At 42.8% G+C, this 16,060-nt stretch overlaps 1 protein-coding gene across 5 annotated transcripts in view; it reads right to left on the minus strand.

The window, feature by feature from the left end:
* Nucleotides 1-257: 257 nt before the first annotated feature.
* GPATCH2L (G-patch domain containing 2 like) overlaps nucleotides 258-16,060 on the minus strand; it is a 35,662-nt gene continuing 19,859 nt past the window's right edge. For 3 of the 5 annotated variants that reach the window (XR_004692120.2, XM_035108120.2, XM_035108118.2), the window contains 2 exons: nucleotides 12,891-12,988; nucleotides 258-6,928 (listed from right to left, as the gene is read on the minus strand). Coding sequence is in view for 3 of the 5 variants with exons in the window: in XM_035108120.2 (XP_034964011.1) it covers nucleotides 6,855-6,928; nucleotides 12,891-12,988 (172 nt within the window). In the remaining 2 variants the exon portion in view is untranslated. The remainder of the gene's footprint in view (nucleotides 6,929-12,890; nucleotides 12,989-16,060) is intronic. The other 2 variants (XR_004692121.2, XM_035108119.2) reach the window with 1 other exon arrangement.

The raw sequence follows: 16,060 nt of genomic DNA on the forward strand, positions 1-16,060 counted from the left end.
CAGCAATTTCCGCCCCAGCGCTGTTTACAAGGACCAAACACTGTCTATGTCCAAAAAATTCCACACATGGCAACCCTAGCTTAATCTCCATAGACTATGCCAACTCCTGTACTGATCATCCATACAGCTACTGTAGTGCCAAACTATTGTGTTGGAGATGCCTCTTTTGCTAAAGTCTTTCACACCATGCTCAGACTGCGCACTAGGGGAAATTGACATCTGGTTGCAAACTTGCCAACAATTAAAAAGAACGCATGTCATGGTTAGCAGGAGATCTTTATTTAACATATTATGCAAGCTGCTCTCTAAACAGCATTTTCTAAAATAAATTCCAGAAGCACAACATAGCATGTCACTTGCCCCAAAAGGGGTTTGCAAAGGCCTTGAGAACGCAAGACTTGCCAAAAACTTGATTCACCCACAAGTGACTTCTGTGTAGAGTCAAGAAGCCTTATAGAGATTGCAGGGAGTATAACTTCGGTAGAAGGGAAGTGCCTGCTATATTACAAAACTGGCATGAGGATACCCACTCATTTGAAGACAGGACATGTTCCTGCTCAGAATAGTTGTCATTTAGCAAGTTTCCACAGAGCTTACTCGTGAGCAGCTTCATGGAGTTAAAAGAAAGAAAAAGGGAGTGAGTCAGCTTAGAATAAACCATACGTAACAATAAACCCTCATACATAAGAGGCCATTTTCTATGCAAGATGGAAAACATGTCACTGGAATTTACTGCTCCAGACTGCAGAATGCCTACACGATGAATTCTCCTCACAAAAGAAATCCTTTTACTTGTCAACAAGTCAATTCACAGGAAGAGGAAGGTACCTTAAAAAGGCATCTCCTCCTACCCCCGCACGGGATGTAGGAAATTCATGGCTACAGCATTCCCAACAGGTAACTAAGCAACTTCATATTGGAAACGTAATGGAGAATCTATCACCTTCCAAAGCAGTCTGTTCCACAGATGGATAAGTTTAAGTTCTTCCTAAATTTTAGTCAAAATCCCCCTTCCTGTCATTTGAACCCGTTAGTTTGGGTACTACATTATGGGGCAGCAGAAAACAAATTTCTTCCATCATTTATATCTATCAATATTTAAAGACATTGGCTCTTTTCCATGCTAAAAATACTCAGCACCTTCAACCTTTAGATGTAGGACTTGATCCCAAGGCCCCTTACTATCTTTGTCACCCTGCACCGGACACAATCCAGTTTTTCTTCTCCCCAAATGTACATGGTTGTTGTTGTTTTTACATAGAGAGAACATTTTTGGCATGAAAAAACCAGTCAATCATGAGTGCCTCCAACTGGAGTCTGTAGCACTACAGCTCAGTCTGAGGTTTTGCCACCTCCATGAGAAACAGGCCTCTATACAAGCACTTATTCTAAGCTCTTCCTCTGTGAAATCAGAAATGCTACATGAATTGATGCAAAGCCTTGGATATCTCAAATTGTGATATGACTGACATATTACATAGATTAAAATAAGCATTCACAAAATACTGCAAAAAGAACACAAAGTCCAACTGTAGTACAGGTGAAACTCGGAAAATTAGAATATCGTCGAAAAGTGAATTTATTTCAGTAATGCAATTTTATTTAATTTTTAATTTTTACAAATGCTTTCCTTTGGAAATTCCACAGTAATAAAACAAAGTGTTACAATCATACAAAAATGAACAAAAATGAACATTGCTATTACATTTCATTAATTATATTCCTTTCGTAATTGACCTGCCCAATGACAAATTACAACAAATAAAGGCTTGACATATCTTTGTATGTCATGCATCTATCTCATATATTGGTTTCACCTTTTAAGTTGCATAACTGAAATAAATGCACTTTTCGACGATATTCTAATTTTCCAGGTTTCACCTGTACAGTACCTGCAAAACAGAGTTCCTATGAGTTCACCGGACAACTGCATTTGGCATCACAAACCAATTTGTCAAAGAAAATGTGAAAATTAAAGTTCTGCTGTAGAAAACAAATGAGGGAGGGAAATAGGTGGACAGCAAGTTCCCACCCACACCTTTCAATTGTAAAGAATGTTTTTATGTTCCTTTTCAGGAATTTGGTTACAAATGCAACTAACTGGTTGCCTCCCCCAGGCATGAAGCTATTGTTTAAAAGATAAGTGCTTGGCAACATTACATATGCAGAGCAGTGTGGCTAGGCCAGAAAATAGGCCCTGGCTGAGTAGCTCTGCATGGGGCTTGTCAATGGTATTTGGCCCAAACGTGATATGCATCCAGCTCCATTACTCTAGGGGCTGGCCCCTTTCCAATTTGCACTATACAGATACAATAGGTCAGCATGGAGATTTTCGCAGCATTGCTTCCAGTTTAATGCTAAAGTGCCAAAGATAAGCGCAAACATCCAGTTACAACTGAAAGCAGCCTATTATGTGCATTTGGCTCCTAGATCTGCAATGCCAAGCTGCAATGTTGAGGGTGAGGGATATTAGGGAGTGTTTCTGACGCTCATCTTGCCATGTGTGAGCTCTGTGAAGCTCTATGCACAGGGCAGTTGCCCTGTGCAGGAAGCTGCTTTAGATACTGCTTCTCCACATGCCATTGCCAAACACTGATTGTGGTAGCAAAACCAAACCATGCTGGATCCCAATTCAGAAGTAAGAGCACATGGATACACACAGAAAGTTTAGAGCACCATGCACGTGGCAGCTGTTGAAAAGCCACTCTTATGAGCCAGAGATATTCACTGGCACACGGCATCGGATCCCAGAAATTGCATATAATCATCATGCCTGGTAGCCACTGACAGAATTTCACTCCATGAATTTGTCTAATCCCATTTAAAGCTGTACAGTCATACCTCGGTTTAAGTACGCCTCGGTTTACGTATTTTCAGTTTAAGTACTCCGCGGACCCGTCTGGAACGGATTAATCCACTTTCCATTACTTTCAATGGGAAAGTTCGCTTCAGGTTAAGTACGGACTTCCGGAACCAATTACACTCATACCTCGGGTTAAGTATGCTTCAGGTTGAGTACTCCGCGGACCCGTCTGGAACAGATTAATCCACTTTCCATTACTTTCAATGGGAAAGTTCGCTTCAGGTTAAGTACAGACTTCCGGAACCAATTGTGTACTTAAACCGAGGTACGACTGTATAAGCTACTGGCCACCACAACTCTTGGCAGCAAATTCTGCACGGTCCAAAGACTTTTGGGGGGAAGGGGGGGTAGTCCTGAATCTGCTAAAAGTTTCATTGAATGCCTCCAAATTCTGGTGTCATGAAGGAGAAACACTTCTTTATCCAGGTTCTCCAAACATGCATCAGTTTAGAAGCCTTGTGCATGAAATAAACTTCATTAGATAAGAACAAAAATGGCACCTGATCTAGCAAGAGATATGTACACAGTATCAGCCTATCCCATGCACTGCTCATGGCGATGCTCATCTGGATGTGTATCCCCATTCACAATATTTATCCAGCCCCAATTAATTGGCTAGTTCATCTTTGATGTGGCTGTTGTTGTAGGCAATTAGTAGCCTATGGTTATTAGATCTTGTCGTACAAGTTAAAACTAACTTGTATCTCCCAAATGAATTGTTACAATGTGAGCAACTATGTTCAGCTGATTACATTATGTTTTTTGGGGGGAGGGCATGTCACAAGCTTGGCATACAGGTTAAAATAAAAAAGAAATACTGAAGTACACATCAATCCACCAAACTGTGATTTGAAGGACTAAAGAACATGTCTGAAAGAACCCACAGTGTAATACGGAAAATCTTTAACTTGTTACAAGGTTGCAATTTTTCAAACACTTATATACAGGGTCATGTGGGTTCCACAATTTTGTGATCATATTTAATAATAATAAGGCAGCTGTTACAGATGCCCTGTAGATTCTGTTCACACTTTTACTGCCTCTTGTTGCTTCTACTTTGTTGCTTGCCACCTCCTCCACCTGGTAAAACATTTGTTTTAAAAAGAAATCCATATCCCACATTGCAGTCAGAACTTGGCACAATATGCATTACTTGCATAAATGTATTTTAGTCACAGAATCGAGCTTCTTCTCCTTAAAAGAATATGCATTCCTTTAAAGAAGAATTTGCCCTTTATTCTGTGGAAATTATTGTGTGGAATTCATAAGGCCCGGCTTACATGGTTCACATGCTAAACAATCATCCTATTTTGAGTATGTGGCCCGTTAAGTATAGCAGTGACTGTACACATCAATATAAGCATTTTACATTCTTACAAATTATTTCTTTTAAGGGAAATAAAAATCTCAGAGCAGCTCAGTAATAAAGCCACACACTAGCAAGTTTGGGCTACGTTTGAGACACCTTGAAGCAACCAGGTACAGGTTTTTGTTATATTTTACAAGTGTTATATGGGGAAAGCTAGTTTCAAGTGCAAACAAAATAAGTAATTGGTGATGGCGCAACTCATCATCACTTAATGCAACTCAGTTACTGAATATTTTCATCTGAACCCCACCTTAACCTGTGCTCCAGCAACTACTGATTCCATACTCTAGACACAGAAAAAGCATTACAAGATATTTGGGACGCACCTTTTGTGCAACATAGGTGTGTCTGATATGCTACAAAAAAACAAGGTGGTAGCTCCCATTCATTTATATGGGAGTTTGCACAGGAGACAGTAACATGAGTAACACAGATGCAATGTATTGATAATGGTGGTGCTCTCCAAGGTCTCTCAAGACTTCACTGATCCATTCAAATAAATCCTTGTCTTGTGCATTCACACAGGATTAAAAGGCTCCTTTGCTCCGTCAATTTCAGAGTATTTGGAACATTTAGGACTCAGAGCATTTGAAGATCAGAGCTTGTGCCTAGGATACATGGTTGGTGCAAATGGCTCAGACACAGGCAAGGCATCACTAAAGTGACTCTTCTAGTAAGGCATGTGTGAGCTGCTCTGAATTATTTGATAAACCCATATAAAATTCATTAACACAACCAGAAATGCTCTCCGGGGATATCATTTTTGTAGAGCAAGAACATTTTCTTGTGCCTATATCACACTTTCCGTTTTATGAGTTGTAAGGCAAAAATAAGTGAAACATGCTAACCCTTCATCTATATCGAAACAACACTGATTTGCTTCTCGTGAGAGTTTCTGTATGCACAGAAGCAAGCCTGATTCCATTTGCTCTGGCTTTAAAAGCGTATGAAAAGCCCTGCTGGATCCGACCAAAGGCCTATCTAGACCAGCATTTCCAGAGGCCAACCTAATGCCTACAGCAGGCATCCCCAAACTGCGGCCCTCCAGATGTTTTGGCCTACAACTCCCATGATCCCTAGCTAAGAGGACCAGTGGTCAGGGATGATGGGAATTGTAGTCCAAAACATCTGGAGGGCTGAAGTTTGGGGGTGCCTGGCCTACAGAAAGCCTGCAAGAATAAATCACCCTCTCCTTATACGTTCAAGCCAACAGGATCCAATCAAAAATATAATAGTTGACTCTGCGTGCACACACGAGGCACATCTTGAGAAAAGAACCCCACAAGGGAGGCTCCAGACAATAATCGAAGGATGATGATGTGCTCTAATGTAAGTAGTGCTAGAAAAATAACATGGTTGTCTGGACTTCTCAATTTGATGCTGGCATCTAGGACTTGGGACTATTTTGCAGCCTCGTTCACATATACTAGCAATGAATGAGTTGTTGGGAGAAGGCACCACTCTCTACTATATAACACACCTACACCATAGTGAGTACACTGTAATCAGGAAATGTAGAATAAAACACAGTATGCGCTTCTGGGGACATACTGCCAAAAAGGGATATTCCTTTTTTATACTGCAGGAAATATCCCAGCTTGAAGACAACAGAACAAGTGGTTGTCATCCACAAAGGCTATTTTGAAACCACACATCTAAAAGGCTATTCTCATAGCAACTTATGGAGTTCAGGTTACTGTCTCAAATGATTCTTATAATAGTTTCCAACACTATTTCATTGTCATTCGCTTTAAGGTTATATATTGGAAAGCTTCCTGACATGACAGTCCCATTTTTGCATTTATGGTTCCACTGGCTCATGCAGTAGGATACACAGGCAAGGAAGGAACCATAGTTTAAAAGCAATACTAGGATACCCCAGTGATACAGGAGGAAAAACTGAAACAAGAATGCTATATTAAAAGGGGGGGCAAACCTCAAAATACTGACCAACACGTAGCTTCTGGAAATGTTCCCGATATAAAATTCAAGTCACCCAGTTCAGATAAAACAGTTTATCCTCTATTAACCTCAACTCTAGTGCAGGGATCACTGCTGGTTTCTTTTCGGGTCTCATGCTTACAAAAGACACAGGCTCAGCTTCCCCAAAGAACTGCAAATAGAATTTCTTCTATTAAACACAGGACTCTTCTAACAACTGAGATGTATCTGAGAAATGAAGAGCTTTGCAACAAAGACAGGCACCTGCAATAACCAAATACCATTTTGCATATGCCACCAAGCAGCTTCTGGGGCTAGAAATGAGAGTGTGCGACAAATACTTGCATAGCAATAGCAGGAACACTGGAAATATGGAAACCCCCAACACTGATTATGTGTTTTATATAGATTTACAAACATCATTTGCAGGATGAGTGGAGTAAACATATCATGCTGACAGAGGTGTGTGTCACATGCTAACACTGAGGGATAACTACTGCCAGAAGGAAAATTCTGACGTACTCCAAAGTCCAACATATTAAAAAGCCCAACTAGTTGACAAAGGAAGAGCTGCCTCCATCTAGTGCAGTCAAGGACCATCTCCTGTGGCATTTTCTTGAAAAGCTGCCTGGGGTGGTAGCAATGCAGCTTGTCTCTGATGAATTGCTTCTGCCTGTTCAGTCAGTTCTGGTGCCTCTGGGAGTGTGGCACAGGAGGGCCTGGGTCTGAAGTATCTATGTGGATGGATAAAGCTGCTGGAACATCAGAATAAAAAAGAAAGAGAAATACAATGAACAGTAACATCAAAGCAAGGTACAATTTGCACATCAAATGTTAGGTGCCAAGCCCCACCGTATGCTTCCACTGCCATGATTGCCTGTCCTATTCATTTACTTTCAGCCAGGTTTATAGGGCTCTAAAAGACTAGAATACTATGTAGATTCCAAGCATTGTTTCATTTGTTCCATTATTTGCGTTTCAAAATGCTATGTAGAAAGCCACACCCTCTGCCAATAAATGCCCTGCTCATAGCCAGTGTGTTGCTGAGGAGGGAAGGGGCAGTCAGTCACAATAAAAACACAAAAACATCATCAATGCACCCTCCTCTTTATGCAGACTGCAAGGTGCCATGAGGGTGGGCAGAAAGGGAGAACAGTGCCAGTTTCAAGCATGATGTGGGTAACTCCAGAGCTTCTGAAAACCATTCCTGGTTTCAGCACTAGAGCTCCCAGCAGTTGAGACTTTCTTTTGCTCTAACCCAGAAATGAGGAAGCCATGGCTCTCCTGATGTTGTTGGACTACAGCTCACATGAGTCCCAGTCAGCATAGCCATTGGTCAGGGATGATGGGAATTGTAGTCCAGCAACATCCAGATACTCACCTCTGCTCTTAGCTGTGGAAGTGACCTGACCAAATAAATAGTCCCTGTTTTGTGTTTAATATACCCAAGGTTGCGTTTATTCTGCATCACATGGAAATTTGAATTCTCTGCCCTAACAGCCAAAATTCTGTGATCAGGCTTGGACAAATTTGCACCTGCTTGCTTGCTTTCAATTCTTTATTCTGCTTCTAAGACCCATGTTTCAAAGAATACATGATCTGCCACAAATATGCAGTCGGCAGAAAGAAATAACGCATTTTCCTTGTGGAAAAAGTGAAGCAACAACTTTAGGGATAAAGGTGGCAACCTGTCTAAACACCATTTTAAACTTGTCAGAAATGCAGCCAAACTCTCCTGCTAAAAGAGAAATCAGCCTTGCACAAAAGAAAATGGATGAAGTTCACTTGATTGTCACTGAAGCAGCTTGAGCACACCTTGCAGTGCCTACCCAGGATGCAGGAAAGCGGTGGAAAGAAAACTGGCAATGCTTTTATTCATCCCCACTGAAGTGACTAAAATAAATTAAGCAAGAATATGTTGCCTAAAACGCCACTAATGAAACCACCTCCTCCTTGAAGACAGCTGGACCATGAGCAAATGCAAGCCCAGCTGTAAGAGGGCCCAAATGCTGCTCACATTCTTAAAAGGTAAGGGGAACTGTGAGGCTATGAGTCATGCCTAAAACAAGGGAACAAAAAACTGTTTCTCAGGTAGATGTGGGAGGTGTTTTGAGTGGGCAGGGCGATCTCCAAGTCTAGGTAAATATCAAATTCTATTAAGCCTGCATAATGTAGGGAGAACGTTACCATACTGACCCACACACACACACAACTGCCCCAGGAGCACGTGGAATTGCAAAAGCCCTTGTGCAAGTGTGACTTAGGGTCTCCACGGTGAAGTGGCAACAGTGGTATATATAATAAGCCCATTTTTAGGGATGGCAGCTGCTCTAGAAGCGTGAGATGGTCACATAGGGTTCTCACGTATGAACCGTTTCTTAGAGATTGCCAAGGAATTGTAGTTCCAGATTAACCCAGAGTAAGTGGGCATGACCTTGTAGGGGTGCCATTAAATATATATTAGGTTAAAAGAAAAAAACAACCCTCCAGATTGCAGCTTCCGTTGCCACCACTGGATGCATCTTAAGTGGCTTGACTATCATCATCTAAATTCAGTCAAATTCAACAAAACTTTCTGTAGGTGGGGAGGGGGAGGGGTCTACGACATAGGAAGATTTGTTGCTGCATGTTTAAGAAAGAAGCTAAATTCATCACAATGACAGGGGAGAGTGTTGGCAGAGATTTGAGCTATTTATTCTTTTAGGAAAATCCTATAAAGAATGACATGAGGAAGCCTCTATCTGCAGTCTTGTTCATCACGGTGGTGAGGAGTCCGATAACAGATGTATGCAGTAGCGTGATTTAGTGCCGGGAGCTGGCCCCTGATGTGTATTAATACAGCGGCAAAGCGGAACGAGCCTCTCTTCATCACTCATCTCTATAAAAGAGGTGGAATCCGAGATGGCCCGATGTTAGGCAGAGCAAGCCCATTTGTTCTGCTGACTGATGGAGCCAGCTCAGGCTGTGTCCTTCACCTCTCTGGGGCACACGGGTTGCATAAAAGGAGTTCACTGAAGCAGGACCTGGTCAACAAGTGAGATGAGAGCTGTTGGGCTCAGCCAGAGATCTGTTTTGGAGGCACTGTCTATTCCAAATGGGGCATCCTTGCTTGTACAACCCCCCTCGTTCTCAGGCCTGGGCCTGAATGGTGACTCACACCAATCTTTCACTGCCAACACAAAAAGTCGTCACGTGAAGCTAGATCTACAATGAAAGAAAATTGAGTCCAACAAGCTAGTCAGAGAGGAAATGTCCAAGTCAGTGCTGATTGAAAGCATGCCAGGGGGAGAAGAATCCTTTGGCCAGAGACGTGCATGCCCCATGTATCACAGAAAAACACAGAAAGATATCTTGCTTCCTTGAATACTGGCTCTCTTCTCTCCCCTCACATTCTTTTCTAATAAAGGAGAGGGCCATTTCTAGCTCAGCTGACTGTAAATAGAGGTGCCCAATCTGTGATCCTCCACACACTGTTGGGCACAAACCCCCATCGTATGCGACCATTAACCATGCTGGCTGGGGGGAAGAGATACACACAGGCAGCCTACATGTCTCTTTCTCTCCGCCCTACACTGCGACAATGTCTTCCTTCTGAAAGCCCTGGGTGGATCTGAGCTGACCTGTGGTGATCCAGCGATGCCTCAACCCAATCTAGCTAAATCCCAGGTTGCCCCAAATTGATCTAATTCAGTTCAGGATCCAGTTGCATCCAGTGCACAAGCCTGGTTTCAAATTGTTTTGTCTTATGATAACAGTGTATTGTTCATACTGTGTACATCCTTAGGACTGAAAAAAGGGACGATAAAACAATCAATCTAATTCAAACCACTTGCCAGCTTGCCTGAGGCCATGTCTTTGGTCAGGCATAGGCAAACCCAGCCCTCCAGATGTTTTGGGACTACAATTCCCATCATCCCTGACCACTGGTCGTTAGCTAGGGGTGATGGGAATTGTAGTCCCAAAACATCTGGAGGGCCGAGTTTGCCTATGCCTGTCTTTGGTCCTCAGCGTGGTCCCTTCTTAACACTACCTAGCCTGATGCTGGTGCACAGGGGTTTGGCTGTGCTGTGCTTTGGAACACACAAAATCAGTTTGCAGTGCTTCTGCCTGCTCCAAAGCTCAGCACAACATGCAACACAAATTCAGAGTTCTCTAGCACACACAGAGAACTTCAGCGAGAACAACCGCAATGTATGGCTGGCTAGTAAGTCCATATAAAATTTAAGGACCCCTATATTAAAAGAAACCTGGAAAAGTAAAAAAGTTGCTAGAGAAATTGAGACAGATAGCATTAGAGCACACCAGGGGCTGCCTTTTTTTGCCTTCTCAGAGAATGAATTTTCACAAAAAGGAACCACAACACAGAAGGAATATTTAATATTGTAATAGTTGTCTGCTCCAGATAATTTGTACGTAATTTGTTCCAAGAAATACAGCAGATAGCAACTGAGTAGTCGCTATCTCCTGCATTTATTCTAACTATCACTGCACTTCTGGTTTCTTAGTGCAAGACAGGATCCATAAAACCTTCCTGAGACAGCTGCTATGGACAAATGTTTAGCAATACTCTTCTCATTCTACTCACTGCCTCACCGACTGCTCCTCCTCTTTGCTATTCTTTAAGAACTGTGTGCACATTCACCTATGCAGAGAGATCCATGAGCAGACATTCTGCTTGTGTCAGGACACAAGGTGCACATGCAGTTCTGTGTTTCAACAATTCGTCGCCTCTCTACATACACACCTGCATCATCTGCTGCCTGAGGCAGTCACCTCACTGTAGTTAATTGTAGGGCCAGCCCTATGGTATATATGCATTGCTAGATTACTACTACCGTACCACCCACACCAACTTTTTATTTTGTTACTAGAGCCTGTAGGAGTAGTACAAGTAGTACAAGGGTAGTAGAGATCTGCCTGCATATGCATTTAGAGTGGAGGAAGCATGCCTGAACTGAACACACACAAAGCTGTGTAGAGACTGGAAACATCAAGGGGCAAGAGATAGGGAAACAAAACATTAAGATTGGCAATGAAGAAGGCACCAGTGCTGGCATACCAAGGAGCTGGTTCTATGGAACCTTTTATGCCATCTTCCTTATTAGTGAATTAATGGCTACCTCATTCTGTCCAAGCATTTGCTAATCAATGGGAGTTCACTTTTTTGTTAAAATTAATGCTTTTTCTTTAGGGACCAGGTGAAAATATTTATAACCAGGCCTTTAGCTGATGAATATTCTATGGCCTTTTAAATGTGTTTAGGGAGGTGAGAGTTATTGGTTTGCTTTTGTTTTATTATGTATTTTGTGTTCTCATTTTGTATTTTTAAGTTGTGAACAGCCCTGTGATCTTTGGATGAAGGATGGTATATTATTATTATTATTATTATTATTATTATTATTATTATTAGGTGACCTTCAATCCAATAACCTACATTTTCTAGGGATACAAGCATAGTCCTCTCTCATCCAGAAATGTTGATTCTTCTGCTTTAAGAAAATACTCCAGCCTAAGTGAGCTGGCAAGCTCTCAAAGCACAAAACAGTTTCTCTCAATGCGTAAGATGCTCTTTAGGCAAAGTACCAAGAGACTGGCACAAGGGAGAAGCTAGCATCCATGTCCTATTTCCTTTAAGCTTTCCAAACACTTCACTACTAGTAGTTGGACTGTGTCAACCAGACTTTGCAACTGCTGGCCTCCAGATAGTTTGGACTACAATTCCCATCAACTTTAGGCAGCACAGCCGCAGGTCACTAGGTTGGAAAAGGATGGGGTAAACTCTGTGTTTTTTAAAAAAGTGATGTTAATGTAAACCAAATACTGTGCAAAGGAAGGCCAAGTTCTGCAAACTAAATTACATGAGCTAAATTAGCATGCATATACTTGGTTGCAAGGGACCCAGGTGGCGCTGTGGTTAAACCACTGAGCCTAGGGCTTGCTGATCAGAAGGTCGGCGGTTCGAATCCCTGTGATGGGGTGAGCTCCCGTTGCTTGGTCCCAGCTCCTGCCAACCTAGCAGTTCGAAAGCACGTCAAAATGCAAGTAGATAAATAGGAACCGCTACAGCGGGAAGGTAAACGGCGTTTCCATGTGCTGCTCTGGTTTGCCAGAAGCAGCTTTGTCATGCTGGCCACATGACCTGGAAGCTATACGCCGGCTCCCTCGGCCAATAATGCGAGATGAGCGCACAACCCCAGAGTCGGTCACGACTGGACCTAATGGTCAGGGGTCCCTTTACCTTTACCTATACTTGGTTGCATGACCAATTTTGCCCCTGCTAGTTGCAGAAGAGCAAGGAAATATTATTAAGCTGTTTTGATTATTCATCAGGCATTATCCAGGCATTTCCCAACTGACTGCCACAGTCACAAGGAGTAGAACTTTCTGCACCCAATACTAAATGTGGCATTTGTGCAATGCAAGTGATACAACCCTGCCCTAGGAAGCCTCCGTATCTCACAGGGGAACACTGAAAAGGCAGATCTTTCTTAAAATTAAGGTGTTTTCCTGCTCCTTCCCAAACAGTAGCCCCCTAAATCATTAACCATTTATACCAGGCATCCCCACACTTCGACCCTCCAGATGTTTTGGAGTACAATTCCCATCTTCCCCGACCACTGGTCCTGTTAGCTAGGGATCATGGGAGTTGTAGGCCAAAACATCTGGAGGGCCGCAGTTTGGGGGTGCCTGATTTATACTGAGGTTTAGCCAATTTACCTGAAGTTGGGCTGGAAAGGGAGGCTGTTGCCATTACAGGCTTCCTCTTCCTCTTTATGTCCCTTGAACATGGGGGTCCGAGATGTATATTAGTCTGCCTAAAAAGGAAGAAAAAAGTATGATTAAAAAATTGAGGCAACAAACACCATATTGACTGTCCCTTTATTTATTTATTTATTTTTTAAGTGCCAATTGCAGAGCCACCACCAAGAAGGCCTTGTTTCATGCACTCACCAACCTAACTGATTTCACTGGCAGGCACATAAAGCAAGACACCATACACAGATCTTAAGGTTGATCTGCAGAGGTTGAAACTCCCAACTGCAGGTGAAGTTTTACTCTCTTGTCTAATAAGCATTAGGTTGGAACACTAGAATCATCATATTTAGGCTGGCAATAAAGCTCCCTCCACTCCCCCAGAAAAGTGAGCCTTGTTTCCCCCTATGCATAATGTAAACAAGATGGAACTAGGCATCTCAAGGAACCCTCTACAGTGGTACCTTGTTCTGAGTCCAGGATCCGTTCCAGAGCCCCAGACGCTCCACGAAAGGGACACTCAATAAAGCGCCGCTCTGCGCATGCGTGAAGTGCGATTTAGCACTTCTGCGCATGCTAGAGCTGCAAACCCAGAAGTAACCCGTTCCGGTACTTCCAGGTTTGCCACGGACATTTGCCGAAATGGACGGTCAATGGGGCAGACGTTCGTGGAGGTATTACTGCACATTAAACAAGCACCCTTCTTGAAATTTATGGTTAATTGCAATTGACCTTCTGAGAGACAGCCGTACAAAGCATTCCCTTTAGAACGGAAAAGTTTCAGTTGAAAAATATGGTCCTTTGTTATTTCATGAGTTTTCTAAGAGCCTCAATTTTCAGGCCTTCTCTGTAGACCCTCAAACTGATAATACAGTTGAAGACTCTTGTATTTTCCCTGTTTTAGAAAGCAAAATATATGGATTGAATCAATGCAATGAAGGAAATGTGCTTATTAACTGATCGCCTTGAAAATAATTAGTTCGGCTATCCTCATGCAGAAGGAAACATTCAGTAGAACACACTTCCTATCAAGGGTACTGCTACTGTGACAGTATTCAGCTCAGCTGTTGCAGTTGTACTTAACAGTTTCCACTGCAAATACCAGATGCATAAAAGGTGCTTTTTCTAAGCCTTGAGGTACCACCTGAGGCTATCTCTGATGCCTTCAAAGGTCAAAAATAATAGTGAGAACAGAGATCCTTCTCCTCTTTGAAACACCACCAGCCAGCTGGGCACCCAATTCTGATCTGCACATCATAGGTAGAAATTACTACAAGTTGCTCATCCCATCCAGTGAACACAACATCTTTGCATGCAAGGATTAACCCATTGCACAGCACAGAAAAGTGTCCTGGTAACAAATGATAAGCAATTCATTCAAAAAATTCCCTACACATGTACTAGAGAGACTGACATCCAGACTGGCCTATCCAAAATGTAGCCCTAGGGAGATTATCTCCACCCTCTTCTCCAACAGTCAGCATCAGATGTGCTTTTAACAAAACAACAACATGGAACTATTGCCACACATGTTCACATTACTCACAGGCAACTTTCAACAGAGGTCTCTGTATTTCTTTTCCATTATGCTGGCCACTAGCACCAAAGTGATTCTCTCTCTCTCTCTCTCTCTCTCTCTCTCTCTCTCTCTCTCTCTCTCTCTCTCTCTCTCTCTCACACACACACACACACACACACACACACTCCCAATATGGAGCTACCTATGATGATGCAGCACCTGCATTTGGCAGCACAGCAGACACAGATAGAGAGATGGTTTGGATGTCCAGTTGGTGTCCCTCCTTAAACTACATTTACAATCACATACCAGAAAGATGGTGACCCAGGACAAGAAAAAATGTTTTCCAAGGGTTCAGAAAGGCACCAAAGGCATTACCACTGTATGCAACTCTGAATGTGGGTTTCATAATGTAGGCTGTTAGTATATCATGCTGCAGTGGCTGCCACAGTATGGCTGCCACATCTGTGGCTGCCACAGTATGGGCTCTGCTTTAGCACTCTTCATGATCCCTCTCTAGCCATGTAACCGACACTTGGGACTCTTCTGGCATCACTGGCCATGCTCTGTACTTTTGCCTGGCTGAGATGTCTTTGACCACTGGCTTCTGCTTGCCTGGATGGAGAATTGTAACTTCCAACTTCTGCATGGGCAATATATAGCTAATGTACACTTCTGCTTGTGCGCCATGTACCACTGGAATGTGACCCCAAAAAAACTTGCCCAGGCTGTAGGCTAAAAAAGCGAAGACAGGGAACCTTTATTCCGCCACCTAGATACATGGAAAGCAGTAAGTTCAACCTGCTATCTCAATGCAGTTCACATTGGTACTGAGGAGCATATTCTCAATGCCAAATTCTTCATGCTTTCCACTTTTAAAAAGTGCATTGTCAAACAGAAGCTACAACAGACATGGCATGATTAGTAAATGCTTTGTGCTCTTAAAGAGCCGCAATTACAGGCATGTGAAAAGAAGGAAAGCAGTCCCTGAGATGGGCTCTCTCACATGCCTCCCAAGAAGTGGCAGGCCATTAAAATTCCATGATGAAGAATCAAAACAGCCTGGGAACAGCCAGGAGGCAATGCAGCAAATTAATACACCAACTATCCCCAAGGAGGATGGCAAAAAAGGAGGGAAAGCGGGGGGTGGGGGGACTCTCGTCGCTTTGCAAAATAAAATTATACTACTAATGATAACAGAGTCACCAAACCCGCCCCCCTCCCACACCACTTCTAATGATGGGTGTGGAATTCCCAGTGCTGCTTCTGACACTGTGAGAGAAGTCTCACCACATCACAGACAGACAGCTAAAAAGAAAGTCTTGGTATACTACAATTTATACAGCCTTTTAACTGCATCTTCCAAGGAACCCTCCATGCAGAGCCTTCTCCTTGACACCAAAAAGCCGCTCCTCGCACACCCATGGCTCTACACTCAGCAATCTGGCTGGCGGCTCTGTTTAAATGAAGCAATGGGTTACAAAACAGTGACTATGCTACCTAGATGAATTTCACCGGAAACCACTAGGGAGGTAAAGAAAACATAGGTTAAGGCAGACAGGTGAAAAAAACAGAATTTGCCTGATAACAGTGCTTCGAATTGCATAATACATTT

This window comes from Zootoca vivipara, chromosome 1 (genome assembly GCF_963506605.1).
Source record: "Zootoca vivipara chromosome 1, rZooViv1.1, whole genome shotgun sequence".
Classification (NCBI taxonomy): domain Eukaryota; kingdom Metazoa; phylum Chordata; class Lepidosauria; order Squamata; family Lacertidae; genus Zootoca; species Zootoca vivipara.